Below are 19,815 nucleotides of genomic sequence, written 5' to 3'. Positions count from 1 at the left end.
TTGCCCGGCCGGGAGAGCCAATTCGGCTCTCCTCCAGCGGCAAGAAGCTGAGCGGTGAAGATAACTGCTCCACTAACTGTACTCTTGTTCATCGTTAGCTAGTTGCTAGACAAGTGAACCAAATAATTAGCCTAACTTGCAGGTTGTAACCGGTCCTAACTAGGAATTTCCTTGCCCAGCTAAGCCAGACCAGCTGAGAATCCAAACACACCCAAAGTGACCCATCTATCCTAGGTACAGTAACTAGGTTGGGTTTATTCCGATCTTTACCATTTATTTTATTATGGAAATTAACTGGAGTACAGCTTCACCTCTGTCATGACCCTTTGCAGTGCACAATGTGCTCCTAAGTATCATTTTCAATGCTACGCATGTAAAGTTCAAACTGATAACTGAGCGAGTCAGCTACTTCTGTCACATAATCATAGTACTCCGTATATCGGGGGCCTCGGATACAGGCGAACAAAGTACTCCTGAAGATTCAGCAAACAGTTTGGAGAAAGGGTGGGCATACTCCTGCCCTGGAGCATATTCTGCAACAACTGGAAGTCAAGTCGATGGAGATTTCAAGGCTTCTTCCAGGCTGAAGAAAAGGAGGGCGGCCGTCTCGATGCTGACAATGAGCGCCTGCCAGGGCATCCAGTTGATGAAGCTACACGATGGATCTACTTGATGGAAGGCCTTCTAGATCGCCTCTGTTACCTTGAGATATATGGCACAATGCGCTGGATAATCTTAGTTAAATTTGCAATTCTGTAATAGGATAGTTCTGCTCTGAAACTGCCTTGAGGTCTGTAGACCTGAATATTTCACCTGCACTATCTGCTGAGGCAGACGAACAGCTGTTTCGTTTATCGAAAAGATGAATGGAACAGGGGCTTTAAAGCCCTTTTGATCTATAAAAAAAACTTGCTTGGACAATGTAAATGCTTACAATGGCAAACTCCAATGAGTATTTATGCTTAACCTGACAATACTGCAAACAGGCGCTATCTTTCGGGCCACGTTTTCCGTCGATTCCAAAGACAACCAGTGCTAGTCACTGGGCTTCATGATATACACAAAATACATCAGATGAGCGTTGCTATATTTTTCAGGTACACCACATTACGACCAAAGAGTTCAGAATTTAGTTGACATTACCGGTCAGTAAGACAAGTTTTTGCACCGGCCCATCAAGCCGATGAACAGTAAACTATAAGATCTATGATGTAGGATACATGTCTTATATACATACTACTATGCCAGAAAGCAGTACACAGAGAGACACGAGCGGGTACGCCTGGTTACAACGCTCACGCACCAGAACGCAGATCGACAATCTCAAACCGCAAATTAGGTTTGAAGTGCACCTTGGAGCAGGTTTCATATATTGGACCGCCATCCGTTGTCTCTCGGTGAGTGTGGAACCCACTCTCGCTGCACTCCCTGAGCACATCCATCCCTCCTGGATCTGTCAGCCTGAATATTCCATAGCTCCTGGAGGATTTGAGAACAGAAGCAAGACTCAGATTTCATTCTACGGTAATGTTAGCCAGGTTGCACAACCGAATGCTATTAGGTATAGCAGAATTATGCATGGCAGCCCAGTTTATGTTAACTGTTGTAACTTTGAGGAAGAAACACCTGCCTAGTAGGATCAGTGGGAGCAGCCACAATGGCAACAGCTTCTGGGAACATAACCTGCACAAAGTAGACGTTTTAATGTCCGCAACGAGGAAGGCATGGTTGTATCAGCGTAAGCTCATGACAGATCGTTACAGAAGGACACTAGTTCTGAGCTAGACTCAGGTTTTACCAATGTTGGATAGTTTAGTTCAAAACTGGGAAAAAATCAATCACCTAACTTCAGTGAGGTCATGCTTTTTTGTGCAAGTAAATTTACACTCTCCCAACAAAGCACTTTTTTTCGTTAGTCAAACTTTTAAAGATCGACCAAGCTTATAGAAAAAGATATCAGCATCTATGATATCAAATCAATATCAAATATTTTCATCACGCTAGCTTCAGTCAGGTCAGGCTTTTGTTTGGCAAGTAAATTTACACCCTTCAAATAAAGCGTATAAATTTTGTCCTAAGTCAACTTTTTATAGCTTGACCAAACTTATAGGAAAAAACTATCAACATCTACACTAACATATCAATATTAGTAGTCCATCATAGATGTTGATATCTTTTTCAACAAATTAGGTCGAGAACATATCAAGTGCAAACCTCTATCCAGTGAAAACTTGAAAACTTTCAATCCTAGCAATTGGATCTTAAACAAACGGATGAGATAAAAGGTGGAATCTCTAATCACTTAAATGTATTTTATGAAGGAAAAAAACTAGAGAATCCCACCTCGTGTTTTTTTTTATAAAATGCCAATAAGTGATTAGAGGTTCCACCTTTCATCTGAGCCGTTTATTTGAGATCTAATGGCTGAGGTTGGAAATTTCCAAGTTTTAACTGAATATAGGTTTTCACCTGATACGTCGCCAACTTTGGTCAAACTAAAATATTTACAAAAAATTATATGCTTTATATCTTGGAATAAAGGGAGTATATAATAAGCTTAATGTCTCGAAAAATTGAAGCATCATAGCAACTTCCATCCCATACTGTCCTGCCTTTGCCCTTTTGTGTATTGGACTATTTGTGAATTGGCAGGTGGGCAAAACGAACAAGGTATATATGGCCCTAAAGTGCCTAACGGCATAACAAAGTAACAAGTTGACAACTGAGCAAAAAAGGATATTTTATACGTTCGAATTAATGTTGGAGAAAAGAAGATCTCATTTTTTCTCTCTCTGTTTTATACCTAACAGCATACGGGCCCTAAAGTGATCCTACAGTCACATAGGTAACAACATACTAATAATTCAAAAGGTTCATGTGTGCATTCTTCCATACTAACTAAAATCATCTGTTTACTAAAGTGAAAAATTGGAAGCTCCAGTAAGTTGAAGTCCTACCTAATGCTCTCACCTATTTCTTTCATGTAGGATATCCATAATATATGATGATGGGGAATTCTCATTGGAAAAAGATAGATAAAAAATTTCTACCGTCACAAGGGGTAATATCCTTAACTGATAAGCATGAAGAAACTTATTTATTTACCTGGTAAGAGTATTGAGTATGCAAATCGATCGATGATAGGAAGCATGTTTGTGAAGGGTGAGTCTGGAAAATGACATAGAAAATTCTTGTCAATTGTTGAATTACAGTGACCATTGCATGTAAAAGTAAAAGTAAGATTCGTGCAGAAAGATGGATTCTGTGCTGCTAGGTTCAGCTTGTGTAAAAGCAGCTTGTCCTTTATATGTCATCCTAACTTCTAATGGATAAGAATTAACAGAACAGTTAGTAACGAAATGTGCTATTTCCGATTAATTTTTTCCTCTTATCTAGCTCATCTTTCCATATTCCACAGAAATGTAAACACAGAGAGCGAGAATACTCATCCTAATTTGGCAGACTACAGGATATAACAATAAGATTTCTCAGCATATCCATCTCTTTTGGACTATTTGAGACGGAATACTTATACATAGGTACATACTTCTTTCATTTATCACATTGAACCTATAAGAAATTGAATTCAACGAAATAAAGAAAAGCTAAAAATGTATACATGTATCCACCCAGCAGGGTAAAGTGACTGCTCTGACAATATGGCATGTATCTCCTCCTCATTAAAAGCTTGACACTTCATTTGGAAAAAGGCACGGCTTCAGAATTTTACATGAGGGCAAATAAAACAAAGATATATAAAGTAAGAATACAAATCTAAGCACACAATTCATTTTCTCAAACCATTCAATTACTGACATACTGAATGAGCAGTTGCATCTTGCTTTGGTATGATCAACATTGTCACATAGTAAGTTCCATCACTCTGCAAATAAACACAAAATGAATTATGGTCAAAATCATAAGATATCATGATTGTGAGTGCACTCGTTGGTAAATTATTCTTCCCGCTACACTTACAAATGAAGCACCAAGAATTCCACAGGTCTCCAAATTATTGCTTGTGTTCTCCTTTGCAAGTTCCATGAATTCATCTGTCAGTCTTACCGACTGAAGAACACATATAAACAGGTTATTCCATAAATACAAAAAAAATCAGTGTCTTCACACTCAGCTAAGGATGAGAAATGATGTAAAACGTACGATTTGCATGTCATGCAAATTGTTGGATGCAGAAGACTGCCCCACTGAAGGCCTTGATTGATCGTCCACATATTCGGCATTATCGCTAAAAGAAACATCACTAAAGCTCGAAAGGTCTTCTATCCAGGAAACAATAGGAGACGGGTAGTGGTGCTTCACAGGGTAGGAACCAACATTGGGATCTATTGCTCTCGGAAGATTAAGTTGGCAGTGGGCGATCTGTTTAGCATCTGCAGTAGCTAAATACATTGTTTTACTACCTGCTGTTGAATGTGTCTGCCATTTTCGCCCACTGCTTTCGAATCTGATATTCAGCATGACATGTCAATATGTCATGAATTCATTATCTTGTTAGCAGAAATAGAGTTGAAGTGCAGAAGAGATTAGTAGTATGGCATACCTTGCGCTGCTCATGGCTCGGGCCGCTCAAGGCATCCAATTTGAACCTGGAAACCGAGAAAAACTCGAATCAATTAGGAACACAGAAAGGACTGATATCTTTTGAAGCAGTTTCAGGAGATATCAGTAACACCAGCACGCTTTAAGCATCAGTGAGCCAAACTAAATACTCCTAATAAAGAAATGAATATCATCATCTAGACGTGGTAAGCGCGCAACTCCAAAACCTTCGCTCCACCCCGCTCAAAGCCTCAATTCGACTTACTGTTAGGCTCTGTTTATTTGCTCAACAATGATTAGGCGCTGTGCAGCTCACCATCCCAGCAAGCAAACGAACTGCCTACCATACTAGGACAAGATACCACCTTGAGGCAGGAACCCATCCTTACTTTCCCCTCATCTTCTTTGTATCCTCAGAAAAGAAAAAGAAAAAGAAAAATCTACTCTCCCCTGGAGCCGAGGCACTGCCGACCCGTGGACACCTGCGAGAAACACGGGAACCCACGCAGGGCGGGGGAGGGAAGAGACGGAGAGGGAGCTCACCGGGAGAAATCTGAAGCAGTTCCTGGTGCGAATGAGAGCGAAGAGGGAGGGGAAAGGCAGGCGGGTGCGAGCCACGAGCGCCCTGTGTCGTTCTCCGACGCGAATCGAAATCCAAAGCCAGTTTCAGAATTTTGCACGCACACAACACACACACGTCACGTCAGGTGGAGGGGCCGTGCATGCCATACACATCACACGAAGAGGGTTTGAGATAAGGACGAAAAGTTGAAAGGCCGACGACGAGACGAGGGGGCTAGAAAGTGTGCGCCGCCATATGCAGATGCGGTGCGTGTCGGCTGGGCATTCGGCGCGGGCGGGCGACGGCGCCGACCTGTCGGGCGAACGGCGTGGGAAGGATGGACAGTTTTTAAGGAAGTCGGCAGGCGTCACGTTTGTGCCTTGTGCGGCTTAAAAGCGTATATACTACTTTGGTGAAATGCCAGCACGATGTGCAAAGGCCGCGAGACGCCGCCACCGCCACTTGCCGAGAAGAGCCAGGTGACGACGATGATACGGGGAAGAAACCATATCAACTAGTTTGTCCAACTTACAAGTTACAAGAAAGCTAATTTGATGACGCTTGTAGATAACCAAGGCTGTCAAAAAGCAGCATGAGTAAAGTTTTTAGGCCTGACGCTGATGTTCAAGCCCAAACCCTTTTCCAACAACTGTTGCCCTAGTTAACCCGGATTAGACGCCGCCGCAGAAAGCCAGAAAATGTGGCAAATTACATGGCATATGGCTAACGAAGCTCACACGCATAAAGTTACCCTAAAAAGTCAATCTTGATGGATCGTTACGACACAACCCAATCCCGTCGTTTTCACATCAAAAGAAAATACTCTCTCCAATGCATAATAAGTGTCCGTGATGTAGCACAACTTTATACTAAATTAGCAAACACTACGGAACGGATGGAGCGAGAGATAACATGTTGGGCAGCAGTTCGGCTGATCTAGTTTATATACCATCAATCTTCCCTAAAAAAAAAATCGTCTTTCCGCAGAGCAGCACGCAACCTTGTGCAAATCTCTAACATCTAACCCAATAACCATGTATGCGGAAGTACAAGATTGCACTCTGGTTTAAAAAAGATTACCATTCTTCCGTTAATTCAGGCCTAGACCATAAAAAGCGTTAGCCCTTTTAATGCATCTATTTCACGTGCCATACACGCACTATCCCCTTCTGGGGTACATGACAATGACTACCCATCTTTCGGGTTGAAGAATCGCTGTGGCGATTAACGAACAGTACTTCTGAATCCCATCATAGTGCCGGAGTATGTCCTGTTCCCTGCACAGGTAAAAGCAATTATTTTTCCCACAATTCTGACCAAGAACAGCCGACATGAGAAATAGAGTGCAAGTTTCTCCTTTACCCAGGAGAATATATATGATATCTAGCTGTAGTTTATGACTTCGTTGTTTAGCTGTTAGCTACTGTATGCTTTTTTAGTTTCGAACTTTATTTTGGAGACTGTTTTTGCTGGATGCTGGAGACGGTTGGTTTCATTGCAATAAAATGGAGCCGGGGAGGAAGTCCCTGTTCATCTAAATATATATATGATATCTCGATGATTAAGTCAAGAAGTATGAAATGGTGTCAAATAATCCAGTGACAAAGCAAATATGGAAGAATATGCATGCGGGACTCATAACTCCGGAGTCTACATTTAACAAGTTTTGAACATGTAAGATGATGATGTCCCCCATATGTAACACAATACGCATTTCTGACTCGGATGTTTACATTTAGCTATAAGTTCGCATATGTCAAATGATTTTCAGCTGTGGTCCACCATATGTAGCCAACAAATGCGTCATATAATAGTAAGTGAGAAATCAAACAACAGAAAGATTATTTTGCCTAGTAGGAGAAATCAAATGCAGAGAGCTCAAGGTGAGAACTGCCAGAAGTTAAAACATTTAGCACAGTGTAATACACTTTCCACATGGGAATAAACTAGTCATATATTATCATTACATACTGAGGAAAAAGGCGGTGCCAACCCACATTATAAGTAGTGAACATGCACCATGGACTTATTGTTTATTTTTTACTTTGAAGTTTAGAAAGGGATGTGCTGACTTACCATCATGAGAGTTTCACCAAAAGATTTTCCACCATACTTTTTTGTTGTATTTGAGTATAAGATTCTGATCTTATAATTGCAGTTGATACAACAATTACATTACTTGGCGAAGGAGCATTCACCTACAGGATATAAAACAATATAACGCACAACATGCATTACTAATTTTACAAATCTTTAAAAAGAAGAAAATAGTTAATAAAGAATGGTAGAAACCAGAAGCATACCCAGACTCGACCATTCAGTCCAACAGCTATCTCAAATGATAGTTTTTTCCCAAGGGCCTCCAGAAGTGGACACGTTGGGGAACTTAAAAGCCTATAAACACCAACATAAATATACAAGACGGAAAAGTAATGCTACTGCATAACTGAAAAATTATGGCATGCATTTTTCTCACATTCTTGACAGGCCAGTTGATGTGTCAAACATATATCCATTTTTCAATTGACCAAATTCAGCGGCTTTTCCACTAGCTGCGAAAGATAGTCCAGTGTTATATATGGATAACACTAGCAGTGTCAGGGAACTTATATACAGCAACAGTTTAACCCAACATAGTATAATCCCACAAGGTGAAATGTTCTCACAGCCGACGATAAAGATTCCCAACATATGTTTTTGAACTTCAAGTTTTAAATGCATACAAACACAGAATTATAAGATTAAAAGTTACCATCCATGCATGAAAGCTCTGGATTCATGATGCTATTTGCTTTCACCACTCGGGCATAAATTAGCGTACCAATCTGAAGGAGAAAACCCATGGTAAGGTGCATATATATGATAAACAGCGGATCAAGCTCAAGAGAGCAAACCAAAATATTATGCCCCGACACTGTGGAACACCTTTTGGCATCATTACAATTTACAAGCTAAGATCATATTAGATAGACATAACAAATATGCCCCTACTTGAGTATAACATCCAGGTCCAAAATTCAGAAAATACAGCAGTATACAGACCACAAGGTACATGTTATTGGATTTGAAACTACATAAGGCCCTAATGACTTTTGGTATATGACCAGTGGGAGGTTCGAAATCAACAAATAAGTGAGTCACCGATGTCAAAAGAAAAAATTTAACACACAGAAATTTAAAGACCAACCTATATTTGTCAATTAAAAATGTACTCCCTCCGTTTCAAAATATTTGTACATTTAGGTTTGTCTCAAGTCAAACTTCTCTAAGTTTGATCAACGTTATAGAAAAATATACCAAGATTAACAACACAAAATTAGTCTTATTGTATCCGTCATGAAAATATGTGTACATGTTGTATTCATTTAGTATCTTACAATTAAATGATATACTGAATAGATTTTCAATGCAAGATAGTTAAAGTTCAATGGCTAACATAACAAATGTTCCTTCCATGATGCCCAACAAAAGCAGAACACCAACATCTGCTTCATGAAAAAAAAAATGATTGATTGGAAAATATTTAGCAGTCATTGATGACCCAATGCCATACCTCAAACTTTGGTATGTTTCTCCTGGTGCCACCTTCAAAGGAAAGAACTGGTAAAAAGGCAAAATTAGGCCCCTTTATGTCCACCAAGAAGTTCTGCAATAATAAAAATCCAGCTCAGCAAAAAGGAAATAATTACACACCAACCCATCATATACGTGCCAGAATACATTCATTAATGTAAGAACTAAGATTAAAATTTTGGTCAGCGTTCTGTAGTAAGATTTGCAAGTAGTCATTTTGATTTCGGATATATACTTGAACTATAGAAATGACAGGCATATCATCAGAATTACATAAATTGGTTAAAAATGTGATGTGATATAATTAGAAATAGAGTTAGAAAGTACTTCTACAAGTAATTTATGTATACTTACATCTGGTTTGGTGTCGACTACAATACCAAGAACTGTATCCTCTACAGAAGGTATATACTGCCAAAAAAAAATCACATGAATAGGCAGCTGCTGAAACAAAACACAAGGAGAGTGAATGCACAATCTCACAATCTGTAGTTAAGAAGATACATAAAGATATGTTTACATTTTTTTTCAAACTGATTAACTGTGCTTGGAAGAGCTGAAGAGAAATCAACTTGTTCAAGCAACAAAGAGTTGTAACTTGATTCAATGCAAAGACCAAAACAAAATATACTGAATAGTTAGAAGGTAGCTATGCCAACTACAAATGCATGTCGGGGTGTACCAAAAGTTGCATAGCATTGCATTAACATAATCCAGTCCACAATGGTAGCAATTTTTAAGCTGCCATGTTAGTTTAGTATTACTCCTGGCAAAGGGTCGCAAATAGGAGTAACAATTTAAATACCCTTCAGCTCAATCATGAGGTGTGATAAAACTCAACTTTGTAAGTTAATTCAGTACTTGGGCAAAAAAAGCATGCAATAGCTACAATATACACAGCAAGCATATCAATCAAGAGTTTCATATCTCATCATATAAATGATCTTAGTCTCAACAATTGCTCTAACCTACACATTAGTGATTTTGATAACTTAGACATTAAAGTCACACATACGATCTCCAACATTTTTTTCTATACGATCTTGCAACCGGGTTCCACTATCAAATAAAATAACAAAACAAACATAGGATCTCCAACATAGGATCAATTTCCACGATGTCCAACATAGGATCAATTTCCATTATGTAAAAGCACCTATGAGCGAATCAGAGGCCTCACCCTCTTCTGGGAGCTCTCCACCCAGTACTTGTTGGGCTTGGATAGTCGAAGCCTCCCAGCACTAGTCGCCTGGATAGTGTCATAATCCTGCAAACCCGCCCGAATAACTAGTAAGCCTCATGACCCAAATTTGGCCAAATGAACCCCAGTTAAACCCTAATCCCTAAATCTCAGACGGGAAAACATTTCCCACTTTACAACACCATATGTTTTACCTGGCGCAGGCCCGCTCCGAGCTTGATTGTCTGGTTGGTCATGTCAGCGAGGTCCAGGATGACGTCTCCGGGGACCTGGGGGTCGACGGCGAGGCGAGGCGAGGGAGTTAATCGAAATCTGCGGAGGTAGCGAGCGCGAGAATGGGGTAAGCATGGAAGGGATAGGCTTTACCACGTGGTTGTCGACGAGGGCGGACGGCGGCGGCTTTTTCGACTCCATTGCTCGGGGACGGCGGGCGGGTGAGCGTGCCGGCGTGTACGCTGGGGTAGGGTGTTCTGCGCGCGGCGCGGCTGCGCTTCTCGCTCCGTTGCCCGTGCTTAGCAGAGGAAAGTTGGGCCCTTTTCTAGAGGAAGGAAAAGATGGGCCTAGGCCGAAACACCACCTGTTGGGGCTGTTTCACTTCGCGCCCTTGGGCCGAAGTTCCTTTCTTCGCAGCATTCAGCCGTACTCTAGTGCCCCGATATAATGTCTCAAAAAAAAATAGTGTGCTCTAAAAAAAAATAGTGCCCCGATATAAATACTCCACATGAATATGGAATAGGAGTTATGCAAATATATGCACGTATGCGTAAAAATAGAAAAGGAATGTAAGGTTGAGAAAAACAGATTGGGAGTTGGGACACGTTCACCACCAAATCTATACCAATATATTAAATTGGAGTTGGTGGTGATGATACGGGTGCCGCGGTACGTCACTTCACCGAAATTACGAATCTGCCATCGATGTCCCCACGTATCTTTTAATCCCGGCTCCCGACGGTCCCCAAGCGGAGAAAAAACACGTACGCCCAGAAAAGAAAAAAAGAAATCAACAGAGCCCTCCTCGCTCCTCCTCCTCTCCTACGAATCTCACCCCCACACCCTGCCCGATCCGGCTCTCGCCGCCGCCCTTCGGATCTCGCCCGCCGCCGCTCTTGTCACCTCCACCAGCTCATGCACGTCGGCGGCGTCCGTGTGTGGAAGGCGGATGCGGACCCGCGGCTCCGTCGTGCGCTCCGACCGCCGCCTCCACCGGCTCGTGTGCGCCGGTGGCTCCCTGCGGGACTTGGACGGCGATGGGATGAGCCTGAGGCCGGGATGACGGTGGCCTCGCGCAAGGCAGCATGGACTGCGTCAGCGCGAGCCATCAGTGGCCCTCCGGACTGGCAGTGGCGCGCGGCGACCAGTGGTCGGACGTGATGTGTGGGCGGCGCACAGTCGTACCTGGCGGCAAGTGGGAGTAGACGGCGCGTGGGAGTGGACGGGCAGAGGCGATGCGCACAAGCGGGCTGCCGCGCATGGCCGCGTGATGTTCGGTGGCGGGATGAATCGGGACGGGGAGAGCAGGAGTTTGCACTCAGTGTGGATGGAGATGATAGTCAGAGGAGATCGAGAAGTTGGGAGAAGAGATTTGAGAAATAAAGTACGGAGTAGGAGTAATAGGAGGGCAGGACAAGGAGAAATATAAAAATAAGACATGTGAAAAAGAGACCAGTGTATAGCCCACGAAAATAAACATATCATAATCGGTATATACATATGTACTCATGAAGCACATCAACATCTAATTTGACGTTTTGATACAATTTTTCGTTGTTCCGTAGCAACGCACGGGTTCTTTTGCTAGTTGTAAGAACACTAGGGTTGTTACAGAACTAAGGAGAATTTAAGAAAAACCCTAGCCGTCGTCGTCTTCGAAGAAATTTCAATTTCCAGCGGTTTCCCTCGTCTCTCACGGCCAATTTGGCCTTAATAGACGAGGGGAACCACGGATCAACGTCTGTCATCAAGTTTTGCTACCTTCTTTTGTTAGGTTTTTGTGTGCTTCTCGATGGTGTCTTGGTGATGGAGACACCGTCGTCGTGTCCTGGCTCCTTCATCGTCCTGGTGTAGGTGTTGCAACCTATGCCATGGAATCAGTGGTTCTCACGACACATCTTTTCGGGTTGCTGGTATTTTTCCTAGTGGATTCATCGACGGAGAAACAGTTTTACAGCTTGTCTTGCAAAGGGTATTACCCCGCCCATAGTGCGTTCAATTATCTCATGTACTCACTGATTGAGGTGGGCGGCTCATGCGGCTTTCCAAAACCTTTGAGGTTAATTCAACTTGTGCAAGTATGGTATTCTGCAATTTTGTCAACGGATACGTGAAGAAGTATCAAGATGCGAAGGATGGATCAAGATAAGTTTACTTCGAATGTCTACTTAGTTTTGTTGAGTTTCTTTGTTATTTGTGTTCGCTCGTTTATCGATCTTTTGTACTTTGCCTCTTGAATCAATAAAACCAGATCTTTGCTTAAAAAAAAAGAGAGGAGAATTTACATGCACCTAACTCCAGGTTGAACACGATGCTAACCTTTGAGTTGATAAACTAAACGACCAGGAATTTGACCCTGGTCCGATTTTAAGCGTCAAGCCGAAGATGGCACTCAGCGTGGATGGTGAGGAATTTGACTCTGTTCTAGCACAGGAACAGGCACTCCAATTGCAAATCGACAATGCATTTTCTTCAATACAATCATAAAGTACCGTACACTCCAGCAAGCGAGACACAAGCCACATTGCCTTTTAGTCCCTCAATGGTTGATTGGTAGGAAGGCTTAGAGGGGATTATTCCTAATTTTTCCACACAAAACACTCAATTGTTTACCAAATTAAAACACTTCTTGTACTACTCCCTTCGCTCCATATTAGTTGTCGAAATATTACATGTATTTAGACGCTTTTTAGACATAGATACATCCATATTTGGACAAATTTGAGACAATAAATATGAATGTGTTTTGGGTTTTTGAGAGTTTTGGGTGAACACCCAAACCCCTCAAATACCAAGACACTAGTGACAAAAAATTACACGAACACCAAACAAGGCCTCAAGTGGCTCTAATAGCCTTTTTATTCTTAAATAATCATCATAGGTCTCCATGATCATATCGCTGTGGAGAATAATGGTGGAATGTCAAGCCACAATGGAAGAAAAATCAAGGCTGTCATGGCATGCCCAGGATACAGCTAGAGCATAATATTTACATCATGTAATGTACATCAGCAGGTCTTCTAAGAGATTAAGCTGAAGACATGGTATGCAGAGATGATGGAGCTGAGACCAAGAGCAATGAAAGCTAAGAATGCCATTGAGGCTGAAGCATTGATAAGTTTGGCAAATTGATCCACTCCAAACCGAGACACCCAAACATCATTGCGAGAAAGCGCTGCTGAAGACGCTGACAACAGGAGATAAGCCAGTACCTGCAATTGGCATGAGTTAGTCATCCAGATTCTTCCACTTGCTTGATTTTTCTGTTAATTAATCTAATATTGCAAAACCGAATTTGTGCACCAGGTCATAAATGAATGTTAGAGACATGGATAAACATAGGAAATTAAGTACAACTGCAATAAATTTCCGGAAGGAAGGTCTGGAACTCTAGATGATAACAAAGAACTGAAGAATATAAACTGTACAAAATGGTGTACTGCATACTTGCACCAGGAGCACAAGCATATGAACTCCATGCTTTTGGATGTAGACTATTAGATGAGCGCGTGATTTTTTTTTCTCCACAAGTAACATTTGTAACAATTTGCTTAGTCTGAGAGCCATATGTGTCAATTACTACACCACTCTGCCAAGCCAGTTTTCAAAAGGTTTTTCTTACCATGACAATTCACAACTGATTGAAATTGGAGGACTATGATATCTTTTATATCATGAAAAATACCAATAAACCTTATGCTATAAAATATTATGTCAAACCTACGTATAATGCTTTGCTTGCTCATGTTGGAAAATTTCAATACAAGTTTATATCTTTCCTACTTACTCCCTCTGTTCCATAAAGGTTGGCATGAATTTGAACTAGAGCTAGTTCAAATCCGTGCCAATCTTTATGCTCTAGTTCAAATCCGTGCCAATCTTTATGGAACAGAGGGAGTGTAAAGTTTGGAGTTGGTGGTCGTCAATTCACTTCTTCCTAACCCTCTCTTGTCACCCCTGACAAGTAGATTGTACAAACTCATCAGTTAAAACATCAAGTCACAACCCTCCCTTACACAGTCTCTGCTGACTTTCCTCTCCAATCTCCATGAGTTTGGGTTCAGAGTTCAAATTCAGCAAAGCCTATATCATCAGGTTTTATGGCATTGGTTCATAGGCTGACTATCATGTTGTCTTTAGCTGTAAATTTTCTTTTCTTAACGAGTCCGTAGCAAAGCACGGGCACAAAGCTATTGGAACACAAAGGTTCCGGTGAAAATTAAAATCTTCACATGGCTAATGTTGAGGAATAGTATTCTGAGCAAACACAACCTCCCCCTTTGGGGTGGGGTCTGGCGACCAGAACTGTGTCCTATGTAGCCACAAAGAAACAGTCCAACACTTGTTAGTTGCTTGTTAAGTAGCCTGCTATGTATGCAACGTAGTTGCTGAGCTTTTGGACTGAAATCTTTACCATTTTTGGTTGATCAGCTTTGGCGACCCTGGTTGCATAGCTTCTCTGGTAAACAGAGCACGTTGGCCATGACTGGGAGCGCTGCCCTTTGTTGGTCTATTTGGAAAACAACGAATGCCGTGTTTTTTTACAAGAAAAACTGGGGATCCTACTAATGATGCACATGTCTATATTATATATTTCTTTGTTTATTGGCTCTCTTCCTGGATGATTTTACAGAAGGGATGCAGGAAGCAGCAGAGTGGATGTGGCAGGTGGCACTGCAAGTCTTCAAGCAGGTTCAAGGATGGACACTGGGGATTCAATGAATGGTCGCTCACTGAAATCTCTGTGACGATCGGCTGACGCAAGAGAACCATCTGCATCTGAGGCCACGGGTGCTGTTACTCAGTGACGTTGCTGCTGACTGAAGCCTATAGGATCCCAGTTAGGTTATCTGAACATAATTGGTCTTGGTTAATGCTTAGTTTTTCACGGGTACTGTTACTCAGTGACGTTGCTGCTGACTGAAGCATATAGGATCCATGTTAGGTTATCTGAACTTCATTGCTCTTGGTTATGGCTTAGTTTTTTGTAATGCTTAATGAGGCTAGGCAGTGCGGTTATTCCCAACAATGCTTCGACCGGCCCGAGACAAAAACCTCTTAGCTTACACTATGAATGCACACATTTCAGATAAATGAATGGTTCATCCACTAGTATGCAGCTTGTTCTATTTCCCTAAAACTAGAAGGGTCCCAAACTTGAAACTTCCAATCATTATGCATTTATGCTACCATACACCAAACTAACAAGGAAATAGACATCAAAGCATGGTCAAATGCATTCAGTAGTGGAGTTTGTTCATCCTTGCCTGATCCATGGCGAGATTGAAGTAGTTGATCCAGGGGGTTCGAATTATGCGCCTCCCTGTAACATGGTAGTGTACTTCTGCAACCAATTGGAACACCGAATAAGTAAAAGCAATCACGCTTGCAGCCAGCGTGTACCTGCATTGCACAGACCCATCAGTCTAAACTTAGTAACTTACAGCAAGTCCAACAAATTGTGCCAAAAAATTGGAGAATTTTTGAGCTCGTGCTCCAGAGTCCAGAGCGCAACCTGTACTCATTGTAGCGGCGGAAGGTGTCACCAGCCCAGCCGGGCGTAGTACCGGCGGACATGACAGAGAGCGAGACCAAGCAGAACAAGGCAGCCGAAACCCTAAACCCTAGCTCAGCCCTCTTCAGCTCCGTGCGCCGTACTTTCTCTGGGACCCGGCCCAGGAGCCATCTCTTGGATCCCACACCACCTCCGCCCCCGCCCCCGCCAGCGGCGGCGACTGACCCTGTGACTACCACAGGTGCTACTTTGTCGGCTGCCGGCTTCGCCTCCGTTGCCGCGGGATCCTCGCCGGTGAGGAGCTTCGCGATGGTCAGGGCCGACTCCTTCTGCGGCGATTCGGTCGAGGAATCCGCCACGGCCGCCGCCTTCTGCGGCGTCGGCCGTATCGCTTCTTCAGTTTGGGCTAGCGTCATGTTCTCCGATTCGCCAGCCGCTCCATCTGTCTCCTGATTCGACTTGGCTTCCGGTGACACCGGCGCTGGTGGAGGTGGTGATGTTGGAGCGAGAGCAGGAGCTGGTGGGGGCATCGGCCGCGGCGCTGATGTTTGGTTCCCAGGGGAAAGGGGAGGAGAAGGATTGGTGGTGGAAAGTGGTGGTGGCGTTGGGACCACCTTCGGAGGCGACGGTGGAGAGGGCGGCGGAGCAGTAGTTGCAGGTGTAGCATGAAGAGGAGGAGCTGGGATTGGGTTGTCCGGCGGGAGGCGAGGGGGATCGACAGCCGGAAGCTCCGAGGTGGGCGGAGGAGGAGGAGGTGCCTGTGCCTCGACCGCCGTCTCAGGTGGTGGCGTTGGGGCCGTCGGAAGAGACGGTGGAGAGGAATCGCCGGTGCCACCAGGCGGCGGCGGAGCAGCAGTTGCAGGTGCAGCAGCTAAAGGAGGAGTTGGGCCTGTTGGGGTTGGGTTATCCGGCGAGAGGTGAGGGGGGTCGACAGCCGGAAGTTGTGACGGGGGCGGGGGAGGAGGAGGAGGAGCCTGTGCCTCGGCTGCCTGCTCCGGTGGCGGTGAACGGATCGGAGAGGCCATGGAGGAACGATGGAGGAGCTGACCGTTTGCTCGATGGTTGCGGGAGCTGTGGGCTTTGTGTGTGCCTGAGGCCTGCGGGGGACTCGTACACAGTGTAGCTACGGCCACAGCGATCGCGAGTGACTACCAAAAGTGCAACGAGTGGCGACTTTACGGTCACACCCTCACACTCACAGTCACAGGCGACGGCAAACCAATCTCGATAGTACGAATTTTAGAAGATATATTAAATTAGTAGGCTACTAAATTGGGAGTAAAATAGATGGTAACATACAGTCAACTAAGCAAATTTGGTAATGTGACATATTCTTAATGAGATGGATGTGACATATTCTTAATGAGAGGAATGTTTGTGGTAACTAGATATGTTACCATAACATCACACAAAACAAAGCAATGTGAGTTTACAAGCTAATAAATGACATAATACATGACACCACATATATGTTACTACTCACTGTGAAGGTAGTAACTTAAACTAGTAACATATACTACTCTAAGTTAGTGTTTGGTTTTAGAGCGAGGTGGAATGGAACGGAACGGTTATATTCTTAAGGAATGGAATGTAGTTGAACGGTTCTACTTTTCTATATCCTAAGAAAATCAAACACTTAAATCACTGGTTCTACTTGGAACTAACTCATTTCTACATTTTTGAGAAATGAGATGTTTATACATATTGTGGGAATATTCCCTTTTGAGGAACCATATGGTTCCATTCCACTTCTCTGTGTTCTAAGAACCAAACACAGGAATTGTCGGAGCACGGTCTCCGGCACCGGAGATGCCGAGCACCCCCTTTTTGGTTCGGTGGAGGGGGAGGTGATCGCTTCGGCGATCGCCGGCGTGGCGATAGACACGCAGTGTAGACACAAGAGTTTTTACCCAGGTTTGGACCACCCGGAGGTGTAATACCCTACGTCCTGCTTTGAGTTATATTTCTTAGTATGTTTGTTACAGGTTGCCGGAGAGTTCCCGGGCTTTGCTACTTGTCCCTCTAAGGGCTAGGCTACTTGGGTGAATGCTGAACTGAATAGAACTGAATCCTACTGAGGTCCCACCCGAGCTGAACCCTTTGACCGGTGGCATTGGTCCTACTTTTATAAACAAGGGGATACCACAGGTGCCTGTGCATGCAAGGTGACAGGTCCCCTAGACGCATGTCATGGCCGCATGGAATACAATTTTACTCATCCGTGCTGGACGCCACGCAGCGCCCGGTCCACTGTACACGATAGAAAAAATAGTTCGTAGGGTAGTCGCCCTAGCCTTGCTAAGCAAGCCTAGGCCTGCTGATAAGACTCCTGTCGGTGCATTAAATGCACTGCGCCCACCGTCTTGTCCTGTCTTCACTGTTCTGCTAGTTGCCGGGAAGCGTTCCTTCGGCTTCCCGGGATCGGGGTTCCCGGGAGCATCTTGTACTCGGCCCTTAGCTTTAGCTTCACTAGGGGTCGTCTGTTGGAGATATGCCCTAGAGACAATCATGTGATAATGTTATTTCCTATGTATTCATAAGTTATTGTTATTGTCCTTAAACATCATCACTGATATGAATCAATAAATACGTGATTTGTTTGTGAGACTATGTATTCTATGATGTTGTTCTAATGGTCCCTAGTCAGTGAGGTTATGCGGACACATAACCTAGACTAGCAATGTGAATTAGTATGATGACTATGTTTCACAAGTCATAGGGCAAGGTGTTGCCGACTGATAGCATGGACTCGACAATGAGATTGTTGAGTCGGACAGACCCGCACTGAGACACAACGAGATGATTGTCATTTGTTAGTCTCAAGTACGATGTATATGCCAGTTCTAGACCTGAGGTCATCGCATGAGCTTGGGATGTGAATCGGCTTACTTAGGGGTTGCCAAACGCTACTCCGTAACTGGGTGGTTATAAATGTAGCTTTCGGGTTTGCTGAGAAGCATGCTGCGAGTCATGGTTGATCAAGATGGGATTTGCCCCTCCTGTTCGGAGAGATATCTCTGGGCCCTCTCGAGTGATCAGATTCGGAAAGCATGGCCATGCGACTTGGGTTAAGTGTTAACCCGTTCAGGAATCTGTATCACAGGAACGAGAAGAGACTCGAGCTATCCACAAGGATGACAAGCACTCGCCTTGAGCTCGACACACATATCATGAGGCAAAAGGAATGTTGCATATGACACATTGTATGGTTCGTCAATATACCTTGTGGTTACTCGGGAGTTGGCACGTGCTGCTAGGCGCCGCTACCAACTATCGACTTGAGTCGGTGCCAGTGGACGAGTAAGGTGTTACTCGGGCCCGCAGTCCGAGCTCGTAGTCGTGTCCGACTGACCGCGAACCTAAAGGGTCACACGCTTAAGGGGTGGGAACCGAGTTGGATCGGATCCAACTCGTATCGGGTTTAGACTCCTACCGGGCCTCAAGTGTTGAGCCCACTAGGGACGTCTATATAAGTGGAGGAGACCAACCCGTCTAGGGTTACACCAGTCCAGACACGAGTTAGACTCGGCCGCCACACCTCCACGCCCAAAGCCTTGCGATCGGATCTAGTAGTCCGCCGCACGGAGTTCCTCCCTGTACGTGTGGATACCTCGGAGGCACTGCACCTACGGCGCTTGGACGAACTGTTCGTGGGATCGGCGAGGAGGAGCAGGCTGTTCGACTACTCGGCATCGACGCGCTACATCGACTCTACTTCCGCTACGGGTTTGCGCGTCTAGTGGTAATCTCGTGATCCATTATCTACAGCATTGATCCGGACGGAAGCGGTAGAAATTTTTATTTTGTGCTAGCGTAGCATACCGCGTTCCCCAACAGTGGTATCAGAGCCGATGCTGTCTGTTTTGGATTCGGATTACGTGCATAAGTGTTATGCGGTTATTAGTAGATGTGATCTATTGCTATCTTGGTGGTCGATCTAAGTGTTAGATCGGTTTTGTACTCAATCGATTGGATCGATTGTACTCGGGGATCATGGATATTCGATTCTGATAATCGTGATGTAGAAGGTCGTGACACAATATACTCCTACCGGTCGGATTTCCGCCATCGGAGTAGACAGTGAAACATAAATCCGGATACGATTCACGAGATCAATGCATGAAGGAAATTTCGGATTGGATCTGAAAAATTTCTAGCGGGACCGCCGTGCTATCTATTCGTAGCGCCTTA

The 19,815-nt window shown here is 43.9% G+C and overlaps 3 protein-coding genes across 9 annotated transcripts; all 3 read right to left on the bottom strand.

Moving 5' to 3' along the window:
- Positions 1–994: 994 nt before the first annotated feature.
- Positions 995–5,434, bottom strand: LOC100844070 (AMSH-like ubiquitin thioesterase 2). Of its 5 annotated transcripts, none has more exons than XM_010233801.3 (9): positions 5,104–5,434; positions 4,562–4,607; positions 4,162–4,465; positions 3,979–4,068; positions 3,821–3,883; positions 3,620–3,694; positions 3,106–3,168; positions 1,627–1,683; positions 995–1,479 (listed from the first exon to the last, which is right to left on the bottom strand). In XM_010233801.3, exons 2-9 carry the CDS (start codon positions 4,573–4,575, stop codon positions 1,366–1,368), a joined length of 780 nt encoding a protein of 259 aa, XP_010232103.1. In that variant the 5' UTR covers positions 4,576–4,607; positions 5,104–5,434; the 3' UTR covers positions 995–1,365. The 5 variants fall into 5 exon arrangements, with proteins under 5 accessions (XP_010232103.1, XP_003569497.1, XP_010232102.1 ...); XM_003569449.4 differs by having other exon boundaries at positions 1,631–1,683; XM_010233800.3 differs by lacking the exon at positions 5,104–5,434 and adding an exon at positions 4,826–5,078 and having other exon boundaries at positions 1,631–1,683.
- A 750-nt stretch (positions 5,435–6,184) lies between these two features.
- Positions 6,185–10,421, bottom strand: LOC100843769 (putative exosome complex component rrp40). Of its 3 annotated transcripts, none has more exons than XM_024459046.1 (10): positions 10,263–10,421; positions 10,091–10,165; positions 9,876–9,962; positions 9,050–9,139; positions 8,676–8,768; positions 7,875–7,947; positions 7,599–7,674; positions 7,426–7,516; positions 7,199–7,320; positions 6,185–6,399 (listed from the first exon to the last, which is right to left on the bottom strand). In XM_024459046.1, exons 1-9 carry the CDS (start codon positions 10,308–10,310, stop codon positions 7,201–7,203), a joined length of 753 nt encoding a protein of 250 aa, XP_024314814.1. In that variant the 5' UTR covers positions 10,311–10,421; the 3' UTR covers positions 6,185–6,399; positions 7,199–7,200. The 3 variants fall into 3 exon arrangements, with proteins under 3 accessions (XP_024314814.1, XP_014753752.1, XP_003569496.1); XM_014898266.2 differs by having other exon boundaries at positions 9,050–9,136; XM_003569448.3 differs by having other exon boundaries at positions 9,050–9,106.
- Positions 10,422–12,929: 2,508 nt separating this feature from the next.
- Positions 12,930–16,755, bottom strand: LOC100843461 (CASP-like protein 4A3). The gene is made up of 3 exons (XM_003569447.4): positions 15,625–16,755; positions 15,377–15,512; positions 12,930–13,321 (listed from the first exon to the last, which is right to left on the bottom strand). Exons 1-3 carry the CDS (start codon positions 16,647–16,649, stop codon positions 13,130–13,132), a joined length of 1,353 nt encoding a protein of 450 aa, XP_003569495.1. The 5' UTR covers positions 16,650–16,755; the 3' UTR covers positions 12,930–13,129.
- Between the last annotated feature and the right edge of the window lie 3,060 nt (positions 16,756–19,815).

This window comes from Brachypodium distachyon, chromosome 2 (assembly GCF_000005505.3).
Source record: "Brachypodium distachyon strain Bd21 chromosome 2, Brachypodium_distachyon_v3.0, whole genome shotgun sequence".
NCBI classification, from domain to species: domain Eukaryota; kingdom Viridiplantae; phylum Streptophyta; class Magnoliopsida; order Poales; family Poaceae; genus Brachypodium; species Brachypodium distachyon.
This window is presented reverse-complemented; position numbering and strand designations above follow the sequence as displayed.